Here is an 11,971-nt window from a genome sequence, read left to right on the forward strand (position 1 = left end):
CGGCTGGGGGGGCAGTGGGGGGGCGTCTGGTTGACGGACGGCCGTCATAGAAAATCCAATGGCCAAATGAATGAATAAATGAAGGCGAGGCGCATTTCCGCCATCCATGAAGCGCAGAAAAAGATGATCTCATCCAAGCAGTAAAAAAAAACATATTTGGTCGGAGCAAAGTCAAGGGGGCGAATACACACAAACACATGCACACATGCACACGCACACACACGGACGCCATCCCAATCACATTTACCTTCATGTCGTTGACAATGGCCTGGAAAAGCCCCCCCAGGGCCCCGCATTCCTTCTCCACCGTCTCCATGTTGGCCAAGTCCACCATTGACGCACACACGCACGCGCGCGCCCCGATAGCGCGCGTCCCAATATACGAGGGGTGAGGGGGGGGGACGAAAAAAAATTAAAAGCAGGGGGGGGAAGAAAAAAATGAAATATTTCCAAAGGAGGTCTTCGCTCCCTCGAGCAGCGACGCGCGCGGACAAAAAAAAGAAGAAGAAGAAGAAGGGGGAGAAACCAGTGATGCGCTCTCTCTCTTTTTCTCTTTCTCTCCCCTCTCTCTCACCCTCTATCTCCCCCCCTCCCTTTTTCTTTCATCGGTGTTCACACGGTACCGGAACGCGCACGCGCATTGGCGCAACGTGGATTCGCATCGATAGCCGCCGATGGACGCCGTGCGCGTGACCGCGCGCGTGCGCCAAGAGGCGGTCTGTGATTGGTCGGTGGCGAGGGGGCGTGGGTAACAAGGGGGGGGTCGCATTTTTGGTCACGTGGTTTTGAGCAGACGCTTTGGATGCTCAACGCTGTCTGTACGTGGGAGAATTCCTTCATTGACGGCGATGGACGTCCAATTTGAGGGAAGGGCTGGTGAGGTTGTGATTTTTAAAAATGGCCGCTTACGGGTGCTCGTCAAAAGGGAATTTTCTAAGTTGAGAATTCAGACGTTTTCGGTTAGTTCTTGTCCACTTTTGTCAGGAGCCCAAGTCCAAAAGCAAGGGTGTCAGACTAGTATATATTAGATATAATATTTAGATTTTTTTTTTAATAAATGGATTATAAGAACTGGATCAAAAGCCCTAAATATTCAGTTTTTTTATAGATGTAAAACTTTATTTTAACTTTTTTTTTTCTTAGTAAGGGAAAACATCTAATAATCATTTGTTTTTTATTTCAAATGGAAAAATCTTTTTTTAAATTATATTCCAATATTAAAGTGGAAAACCGAAAATATTTTTATATATTTATTTTTAGATTTTACTAAATGCTTTTTGACCTATAAACACCAAAAGAAAAAAATGGATAAAAATTGCAATTATTATTAAATATATATAATAATATTTAAAAAATTATATTATTTAAAACAAAGCTAAAATAAACATTGTTTTAGATCTATAAAATTGAATATTCAGGGCTTTTAATCCAGTTCTTGTAATCCATTTATACAAAAAAAATCTAAATATTATATCTAAAATGGTCCGGCCCACATGAAACCGAGTTGACGTTAAAGCGGCCCTCGAACCAACCCGAGTCTGACACCCTTGCTCTAGGCGGAAGAGCCCCCAAAACCCCTAGTCTGACCAATGGAACTGGGGACGAGGGGAAGACCTAGACCCCCTTCCCCAAAAACAAAGCCCACCCCCTTTCTGTTGATGCGAACGGCAGTCGAATGTAGGTCTGCGCTCGCCTACAGCCATCAGCAACAATCAGTTCTGCCCCAGTTACTGACGCATCTCACACACCCCAACACACCCACACACCCACCCACACACACCCCAGTCCCGTCACAACACGCACACACACCCAGATGCAGCCAATCTGCTGACAGGCACACACACACGCAAACATTTGAAGCGGATCACGACCACGTTTTGACCTCACGAAGTGGAAACGCAAGGACACAAAGTGGATTTGGACAATATTAGCACTCATGGAATCATTTTTCATAACACTGTACACATGGAACATTACTCAATTATTCCCAAATTGAATAGCAACTTGCTAAAAAATGTGTTTTCGTCTCTTGTAAATTTCCTGAAATTTCCTACATGCAAATTCAAAAGCCTTTATTGTCATCATACACAGCTGCGTATAACGAAATTGGTGAGAGAACATTGAGCCACTGCACCCGTGCGCCGCCATTTTGGATCCTGGAATGAACGCTGCGAACTTGCTAAAAAATGTGTTTTCGTCTCTTGTAAATTTCCTGAAATTTCCTAAATGCAAATTCAAAAGCCTTTATTGTCATCATACATAGCTGCGTATAACAAAATTGGTGAGAGAGCATTGAGCCACTGCACCCGTGCGCGCCGCCATTTTGGATCCTTGCATGACCACCAAAAGCCGTGCAATTCAACAGATTGGACGTCCATCCCCGTCGATCACAGCCCATAATAACTAAGAATTTATGGATTCCGAGCTAGCCGTGATCTCTTCATGGCCCTCCCAAACAGGAAACGCAAACACGTCCACTTCCTGTCCGCCTTTTCTCCCATCGCAAAACCGGCGCATCCAAACATTCCCACGCTCCGTTTATTTGCTTTCAATGTGTCCGTTTATCATCGTCGCTAAGCGGGATCGTGCTGTTTATTGAGCGCGGAATTGGAAGGAGAACATCAATATTCAAGCCCCTCCCCCTCACCCGGCCCCCAAACTCAATTATTCAGGAGGCGGCACTTCGCCCAACAAAAGCGCTTGTGATCAAATCTCAATATTTCACCCGCAGTTTATCCCCGGGGAGCTGATTAGCGTCAGATTTGCCGGGCAAGCCCCGCCCCCCACCGGCCTCCAGATCAACTGGATTGTCTTTATCGAGGATAAAGAAGATGCACGTCTGCTCGTATTTCTTCATATAGTACGTTTGTGTCCAAATGTGTTTTTTTTAAGCGATGCCAGATCGATGCTAGTTTTGTTAGCCTGCCGGTGGCCTTTCGCAATGAGAGTTAGCATTTAGCTAGCAGACATTGTCCAAGAAATTCAACCATCCCCGACACGTAAACACATTTATGCTGTATTTTATTTTGAAATGGTCACGATAGAGTTGCTCCCCCAATGCCTATCTTCCAACATCTCGCCGAGCAGCCATTGGTTGTCTTCCGACACCGCGCCGGACTCCCATTGGCTCGTACAAGCGTCCCCGTTCTGCTTTTGATGAAGCGACTTTATTATTTTTATTTTTCGGGCCACGAGAATGTTAAATTTATGCAATTGTTCCTTTGAAGTTTAAGAAGTTGTGTGTTTACGTTCACATGTTTGGATGAAACAATCAAAAGTACTTATCTGTCTATAATTGACTTGGATGCAGATCAAGCTGGGGCGGCCATTTTGTTGAAGTCTCTTACTGTTAATCCATTGCTTGGCGGTGTCCTGCTTGGCTAAATTCATAATTTGAATATTTACTGTTAAAAATAAATAAAAAACGAATATTGTTTTGTCTAGGTTTTGCCTAGACTGCACAGCAGCGACACTCAGTGGACAGAACATGCATGTGCGTTTAGAGTGAAGGTTGAATATGACAAAAAAAGTGGAGAAAACAAACTGATTACGATTAACCGTAACGTCTTCTGTTTAAAACTGTCTTTATGATAAATAAAAAATATAGGCCATATTTTTTATATTGAAATAGGCTAGTTTTGTATATCTTTGCACGATAAAGAAAAGAAGGATGTGTGAATGAATCAATGTGAAATTGAAAGATAATTTCAGTAATTGCATAACCATAATGGTATATTATTTTGGTAGTTTATGTCACTTTTCTCAGCTAACATTGTCTTCATTTTTTATTGATCATTATTCCCAGTTTGATTTGTATAAATCAAAAAAAGGGACCAAATATGCAAGATTATAGATCATCTTCACCATTTTTGGTAATAATATATACTCGAACTTTTGTTCCCCCCTCCATTTTCCACCCCTGATCTCCTTTTCGATACATTTTGTTCTCTTTTTTTGCATGTTTTAGATAACGAAATGACGTCCTGGCAACCTGCCTTCCTGACTCGAAAAAGAAGTCAGGCGCTGGTGGCTTCAGCGCCTCCCAACCAATCAGCGAGCAGCCTTGACCAACAGTTCCACCCTCATTTCCGGGTCTCCAATCGCCCATTGGCTGCACTTCGCGCGCGGGGGGGCGTGGCTGTTCCATAATGGTCTGAACGCCCGGAGCATTTCCGTGTGAATCAACGCGGTGTTCTTCTTTGAACAACAACAAAAAAAAGATCAGGTAAGAGGAATCATCACTCTTAAACTTGCTTAATGTTTTTATTGTTTCCACTAGCTAGCCCCTTATTTTGGGTGGACTCGCGTCACATTTTGATGACGTAACTAGGCGTTTTTTTTCTTCACAATTTCCACTCAAAATGCACCGTCGGTTTTCTTATTTATTTCCTTTTTTAGTTGGATTAATATAACGTTTGGTCGTGGAAGCGTGCTAACGGAAGTTGTCTCAAATGGCCATTCATCCAGTTTTGACACTAATAGGCGGAATGGAATGTGTTTTTTTTAAATCGTCATTATACAAGTATTGAAATGAATGGAATGCTTAAGTAGGTGTAATGAGAGTTCAAGTTTATACAAGTTTAATGAGGTTTGACAGCAGATGTTCTAAAATGTTAGCAGGATGGCATCAAGGTTCACTTTTTCCAATCCTTTTGAACTGGAAAAGTGGAGACCAATCATCCAGTTCAACTGGATGATTGGTCTCCACTTTTCAACTGAGTTGGAACCCTCCCTGTCAATCGTCAATTGGATTGGACGTCAGTTCATTAAGAAATTCTTCTGGTGCCGAACCAGTGCAAGATTAGCATCATTTCTCTTTTGTGTCTAAAATCAATACGCTAGAGCACCTGTGTCCAAGTGGCGGCCCGGGGGCCAAATCTGGCCCGCCGCATCATTTTGTGCGGCCCGAGAAAGTAAATCATGAGTGCCGACTTTCTGTTTCAGGATCAAATTAAAATGAAGAGTATAGATGTATATTATATTTCCTGATTTTCCCCCTTTTAAATCAATCATTGTCATTTTGTAATCAATTTTTCTGTGTTTTTAGTTCAAAAATCATTTTGTAAAATCTAAAAATATTTTTAAAAAAATCTGTTTTCCACTTAAATATGGAACATAATGATTAAAAGAGATTTTCCCTTACTAAGAAAAAAACCCTCAAATAAACACTTTTTAGATCTATAAAAAATGGACTATTCAGGGCTTTTGATTTAGTTCTTATAATCCAATTTTTAAAACAATATCTAAATATTAAATCTAAAATGGTCCACGTGAAATCGAGTTGACGTTAATGCGGCACGCGAACCAACCCGAGTCTGACACCCTTGTTCTAATACTTTCTACTTTTCATACAGACATGAACTCTAACAAAGAGGTCACCCGGAGGCGGGTCCAAAATGGCGCCCACGGCGGCTCAGTTTCTGGAAAGACGGCGGAACCGGCGCAGTGGGGGAGAGCCTGGTGAGTGGACGCTCGCCTAAACCTTCCGAAACGTGGCCGCCGCCCTCTAAACGCCAGCGTTGGGTGGTCTTCAGGGAAGTGGACTGGTTTTCCCTCCTGAGCGTTCTGGCCCTGCTGTGCACGGCGCCCTTCATCGTCTTCTTCTTCGTCATGGCCTGCGACCAGTTCCAGTGTTCCGTCACGCGACCCGTCCTGGAGCTCTACGGCGGCCAGAGCACCCTGCTCTCCATCTGGTCCCGGGTGCCCCCGCCCACGTGGGCGGCGGCCAAGATCTACGCTTCCTGGGTGGTCTTCCAGGTAGGGAGCGTCTTTTTGGGGGGCCGCCATTTTTTTTGCTCCTGTCGAAATTGGACAAACACGTTTTGTTTTGCGGTTTTCCAGGTGGTGTTGTACATGTGCGTGCCCGACATTCTGCACAAAGTCGTCCCCGGTTACGTCGGGGGGGTCCAGGAGGGGGCCCGCACTCCCGCAGGTAACATGGAATTCCGTTTTGGCCCGAATATAAGACGATGGGGTTTTTTTGCGTTGAAAAAAGACGGATAAAGTGTCATTTGTCTTGAATTTGGGGTGTATAAATTATACCAATTTGGAAAGCTAGATGGCGCCAGATTTATCTTTAATGCCAATGCTGAACACTTTGATGGTTAATGCAGTTATTGCACTTTTTTGTTTTATCAAAGTTGATTAATTGGGTTAATATATATTTCAAAAATCAGACATTCATTGACAAATGTGATCGTACTTTAGTTTACAGCACAGGTGTCAAAGTGGCGGCCCGGGGGCCAAATCTGGCCCGTCGCATCATTTTGTTCGACCCGAGAAAGTCAATGATGAGTGCCGACTTTCTGTTTTAGGATCAAATTCAAATGAAGAGTATAGATGTATATTAAATTTCCTGATTTCCCCCCTTTTAAATCAATAATTGTAATTTTTAATCCATTTTTTCTGTTTTTAGTTCAAAAATCATTTTGTAAAATCTAAAAATATATAGAAAAAGCTAAATAAACATTGTTTTAGATCTATAAAAAACCCTGAATATGCAGGCCCTTTAATCCAGTTCATTTAATCCTTTTTATAAAAAAATATATATATTATATCTAAAATGGCCCACGTGAAATCAAGTTGACATTAAAGCGGCCCGCGAACCAACCCGAGTCTGACACCCGTGGTTTACAGTAATCCCTCGATTATCACTTCTTGCGAATTCACTACTTTGCAATTTTTTTCCACTATTAATTGTTGAACTTTATTCACATAAGCACTATAGAAAAATATATATAATAGGGGTAACCCTACTTCCCGATTTTTTTAAATTATCGCGGCCATGTCTGGTCTACATTAACCACGCTATTGGAGGGATTACTGTCCATATTTGAATATATTATAAATTAATATAGATAAATATATTAGATGCGAGTCAGTTTTTGTATGATTTGAGGCAAAATAACATTTTCTCTCCAATATATTGATTATTCTAATCATTTGTTTTAGATGTGCAGTCATTCTTTTCAAAAAGTCTTTTTTCCAACTCGTCTTGAAAGCGAGGCTATCGTCTTATACTCGGGATCATCTTACATCCGGTCCAATACGATAATTGTTTTTTTTCTAACGAGTATAAGACCCCCCCACCCCCGTCCAGGCCTGGTCAGCAAGTACGAGATCAACGGGCTGCAGTGCTGGCTATTGACGCACGCCCTGTGGTTAGCCAACGCCCGCTACTTCCTGTGGTTCTCGCCCACCATCATCTTCGACCACTGGATCCCGCTCATGTGGTGCGCCAACGCGCTGGGCTACGCCGTGGCCACCTTTGCCTTCGTCAAGGCCTACTGGTTCCCCACCAACCCGCAGGACCGGTAAGGGTCTTCCGTCCGTCCGTCCCCGCCCACCCGAAACGGCGCTGCTGGAATTTGTCTTCCGCCGAAGGAAGTTCACGGGGAACGTCTTCTACAACTACATGATGGGCATCGAGTTCAACCCGCGCGTGGGCCAGTGGTTCGACTTCAAGCTGTTCTTCAACGGGCGTCCCGGCATCGTGGCGTGGACGCTCATCAACCTGTCCTACGCCGCCAAGCAGCGGGAACTTTACGGTTACGTCAGCAACTCCATGGTTTTGGTCAACGTGCTGCAGGTGCCGATCCGCCGGCCGGCCGTCCGTCCGTCCGTCGGATCGTCCTTCCAAGTCGCCAAATTGCCGTATTTAATGGCGTTTTTTTTTTCTTCTCCCAGGGGATCTACGTGTTGGATTTCTTCTGGAACGAGACCTGGTACCTGAAGACCATCGACATCTGCCACGACCACTTTGGCTGGTACCTGGGCTGGGGCGACTGCGTTTGGCTGCCGTACCTCTATACGCTTCAGGTTGGTCCTTCAGACAATTCCTACTATGAGTATTTAAGAAAAAACAAAACTATTGCGATATCATAGGGCGCGATTCATTGGAAATTAGTCCCAATCGAGCTTTACAAGGGTGTTTTTTGGTGGAAAATAAACCAGGGCTGGGCAAAGGGATCCTCCAGGGCGGCTGTGGATTTTTTTGGTTTTCGTTCCAACCCATTCAGCACTCGAACTTGCTGCTCTTAAATGGGTGCATATGGCTCTCCGCTAACCTGTGAGCTAAAATATGGTCAACACTAGCACTTTTAATCATAATTCTTCTTCAAGCTTTTTTTCGTAAAAAACAACATAGTATAGTAAGGCTTTTTTCTTTAAAAAACGACATAGTATAGTAAGGCTTTTTTTGTAAAAAACGACATAGTATAGTAAGGCTTTTTTCTAAAAAATACGACATAGTATAGTAAGGCTTTTTTGTAAAAAAAAACGACATAGTATAGTAAGGCTTTTTTCTTAAAAATACGACATAGTATAGTAAGGCTTTTTTGTAAAAAAACGACATAGTATAGTAAGGCTTTTTTCTTAAAAATACGACATAGTATAGTGAGGCTTTTTTTTCTTAAAAAACAAGTGTATAGTAAGGCTTTTTTCTTAAAAAAAAACATCATAGTATAGTAAAGCTTTTTTCTTTAAAAAACGACATAGTACGATATAGTAAGGCTTTTTAATTTAAAAAACGACTATCTCTAGTGCCACTTGTATAGTAAGGTGTTTTTTTTATCTTAAAAACGACATAGAATACTAAGGCTTTTTTAATTAAAAAAACGACATAGTATAGTAAGCCTTTTTCGTATAAAACGACATAGTATAGTAAGGCTTTTTTCTTAAAAATACGACATAGTATAGTAAGGCTTTTTTGTAAAAAAAACGACATAGTATAGTAAGGCTTTTTTCGTAAAAATACGACATAGTATAGTAAGGCTTTTTTCTTAAAAATACGACATAGTATAGTAAGGCTTTTTTTGTAAAAAACGACATAGTATAGTAAGGCTTTTTTCTAAAAAATACGACATAGTATAGTAAGGCTTTTTTGTAAAAAAAAACGACATAGTATAGTAAGGCTTTTTTCTTAAAAATACGACATAGTATAGTAAGGCTTTTTTCTTAAAAATACGACATAGTATAGTAAGGCTTTTTTGTAAAAAAACGACATAGTATAGTAAGGCTTTTTTCTTAAAAATACGACATAGTATAGTGAGGCTTTTTTTTCTTAAAAAACAAGTGTATAGTAAGGCTTTTTTCTTAAAAAAAACATCGTAGTATAGTAAAGCTTTTTTCTTTAAAAAACGACATAGTACGATATAGTAAGGCTTTTTAATTTAAAAAACGACTATCTCTAGCGCCACTTGTATAGTAAGGTGTTTTTTTTATCTTAAAAACGACATAGAATACTAAGGCTTTTTTAATTAAAAAAACGACATAGTATAGTAAGCCTTTTTCGTATAAAACGACATAGTATAGTAAGGCTTTTTTCTTAAAAATACGACATAGTATAGTAAGGCTTTTTTGTAAAAAAAACGACATAGTATAGTAAGGCTTTTTTCTTAAAAATACGACATAGTATAGTAAGGCTTTTTTCTTAAAAATACGACATAGTATAGTAAGGCTTTTTTTGTAAAAAACGACATAGTATAGTAAGGCTTTTTTCTAAAAAATACGACATAGTATAGTAAGGCTTTTTTGTAAAAAAAAAACGACATAGTATAGTAAGGCTTTTTTCTTAAAAATACGACATAGTATAGTAAGGCTTTTTTGTAAAAAAAACGACATAGTATAGTAAGGCTTTTTTCTTAAAAATACGACATAGTATAGTAAGGCTTTTTTCTTAAAAATACGACATAGTATAGTAAGGCTTTTTTTGTAAAAAACGACATAGTATAGTAAGGCTTTTTTCTAAAAAATACGACATAGTATAGTAAGGCTTTTTTGTAAAAAAAAAACGACATAGTATAGTAAGGCTTTTTTCGTAAAAATACGACATAGTATAGTAAGGCTTTTTTCTTAAAAATACGACATAGTATAGTAAGGCTTTTTTTGTAAAAAACGACATAGTATAGTAAGGCTTTTTTCTAAAAAATACGACATAGTATAGTAAGGCTTTTTTGTAAAAAAAAAACGACATAGTATAGTAAGGCTTTTTTCTTAAAAATACGACATAGTATAGTAAGGCTTTTTTCTTAAAAATACGACATAGTATAGTAAGGCTTTTTTGTAAAAAAACGACATAGTATAGTAAGGCTTTTTTCTTAAAAATACGACATAGTATAGTGAGGCTTTTTTTTCTTAAAAAACAAGTGTATAGTAAGGCTTTTTTCTTAAAAAAAACATCGTAGTATAGTAAAGCTTTTTTCTTTAAAAAACGACATAGTACGATATAGTAAGGCTTTTTAATTTAAAAAACGACTATCTCTAGCGCCACTTGTATAGTAAGGTGTTTTTTTTATCTTAAAAACGACATAGAATACTAAGGCTTTTTTAATTAAAAAAACGACATAGTATAGTAAGCCTTTTTCGTATAAAACGACATAGTATAGTAAGGCTTTTTTCTTAAAAATACGACATAGTATAGTAAGGCTTTTTTGTAAAAAAAACGACATAGTATAGTAAGGCTTTTTTCTTAAAAATACGACATAGTATAGTAAGGCTTTTTTCTTAAAAATACGACATAGTATAGTAAGGCTTTTTTTGTAAAAAAACGACATAGTATAGTAAGGCTTTTTTCTAAAAAATACGACATAGTATAGTAAGGCTTTTTTGTAAAAAAAAAACGACATAGTATAGTAAGGCTTTTTTCTTAAAAATACGACATAGTATAGTAAGGCTTTTTTGTAAAAAAAACGACATAGTATAGTAAGGCTTTTTTCTTAAAAATACGACATAGTATAGTAAGGCTTTTTTCTTAAAAATACGACATAGTATAGTAAGGCTTTTTTTGTAAAAAACGACATAGTATAGTAAGGCTTTTTTCTAAAAAATACGACATAGTATAGTAAGGCTTTTTTGTAAAAAAAAAAAACGACATAGTATAGTAAGGCTTTTTTCTTAAAAATACGACATAGTATAGTAAGGCTTTTTTCTTAAAAATACGACATAGTATAGTAAGGCTTTTTTGTAAAAAAACGACATAGTATAGTAAGGCTTTTTTCTTAAAAATACGACATAGTATAGTGAGGCTTTTTTATCTTAAAAAACAAGTGTATAGTAAGGCTTTTTTCTTAAAAAAAACATCATAGTATAGTAAAGCTTTTTTCTTTAAAAAACGACATAGTACGATATAGTAAGGCTTTTTAATTTAAAAAACGACTATCTCTAGCGCCACTTGTATAGTAAGGTGTTTTTTTTATCTTAAAAACGACATAGAATACTAAGGCTTTTTTAATTAAAAAAACGACATAGTATAGTAAGCCTTTTTCGTATAAAACGACATAGTATAGTAAGGCTTTTTTCTTAAAAATACGACATAGTATAGTAAGGCTTTTTTGTAAAAAAAACGACATAGTATAGTAAGGCTTTTTTCGTAAAAATACGACATAGTATAGTAAGGCTTTTTTCTTAAAAATACGACATAGTATAGTAAGGCTTTTTTTGTAAAAAACGACATAGTATAGTAAGGCTTTTTTCTAAAAAATACGACATAGTATAGTAAGGCTTTTTTGTAAAAAAAAAACGACATAGTATAGTAAGGCTTTTTTCTTAAAAATACGACATAGTATAGTGAGGCTTTTTTTTCTTAAAAAACAACAGTGTATAGTAAGGCTTTTTTCTTAAAAAAAACGACATAGTACGATATAGTAAGGCTTTTTAATTTAAAAAACGACTATCTCTAGCGCCACTTGTATAGTAAGGTGTTTTTTTTATCTTAAAAACGACATAGAATACTAAGGCTTTTTTAATTAAAAAAACGACATAGTATAGTAAGCCTTTTTCGTATAAAACGACATAGTACAGTAAGGCTTTTTTCTTTAAAAAAAAAACGGCATAGTATAGTAAGGCTTTTTAATTTAAAAAAAACGCCTATCTCTAGCGCCACTAGTCATAATTCTTCTTCATGCATACTCTCATTGATACTCATTGATTGGCCACAGCCTAATAATGTTGTCCAAAGAATTAAGAGACTTTT

At 38.1% G+C, this 11,971-nt stretch overlaps 2 protein-coding genes across 6 annotated transcripts in view; one reads left to right on the plus strand and one right to left on the minus strand.

Annotated features, from left to right (window-relative positions):
* Positions 1 to 605, minus strand: part of mtss1lb (MTSS I-BAR domain containing 2b) — a 26,804-nt gene extending 26,199 nt beyond the window's left edge. For 2 of the 4 annotated variants that reach the window (XM_077622165.1, XM_077622144.1), the window contains exon 1: positions 248 to 605. In XM_077622165.1, coding sequence (XP_077478291.1) covers positions 248 to 334 — 87 coding nt within the window. In that variant the 5' untranslated portion in view covers positions 335 to 605. The remainder of the gene's footprint in view (positions 1 to 247) is intronic. The other 2 variants (XM_077622135.1, XM_077622155.1) reach the window with 2 other exon arrangements.
* dhcr7 (7-dehydrocholesterol reductase) overlaps positions 1 to 11,971 on the plus strand; it is a 22,068-nt gene that overhangs the window by 8,894 nt on the left and 1,203 nt on the right. The window contains exons 3-9 of one of the 2 annotated variants that reach the window (XM_077622184.1): positions 3,968 to 4,225; positions 5,355 to 5,460; positions 5,535 to 5,757; positions 5,842 to 5,932; positions 7,100 to 7,313; positions 7,384 to 7,588; positions 7,687 to 7,818. In XM_077622184.1, coding sequence (XP_077478310.1) covers positions 5,357 to 5,460; positions 5,535 to 5,757; positions 5,842 to 5,932; positions 7,100 to 7,313; positions 7,384 to 7,588; positions 7,687 to 7,818 — 969 coding nt within the window. In that variant the 5' untranslated portion in view covers positions 3,968 to 4,225; positions 5,355 to 5,356. Of the gene's footprint in view, positions 1 to 3,967; positions 4,226 to 5,354; positions 5,461 to 5,534; positions 5,933 to 7,099; positions 7,314 to 7,383; positions 7,589 to 7,686; positions 7,819 to 11,971 lie in introns of both variants that reach the window. The other variant, XM_077622178.1, reaches the window with a different exon arrangement.

The sequence above is a fragment of the Stigmatopora argus genome, chromosome 2 (genome assembly GCF_051989625.1).
Source record: "Stigmatopora argus isolate UIUO_Sarg chromosome 2, RoL_Sarg_1.0, whole genome shotgun sequence".
NCBI lineage: Eukaryota > Metazoa > Chordata > Actinopteri > Syngnathiformes > Syngnathidae > Stigmatopora > Stigmatopora argus.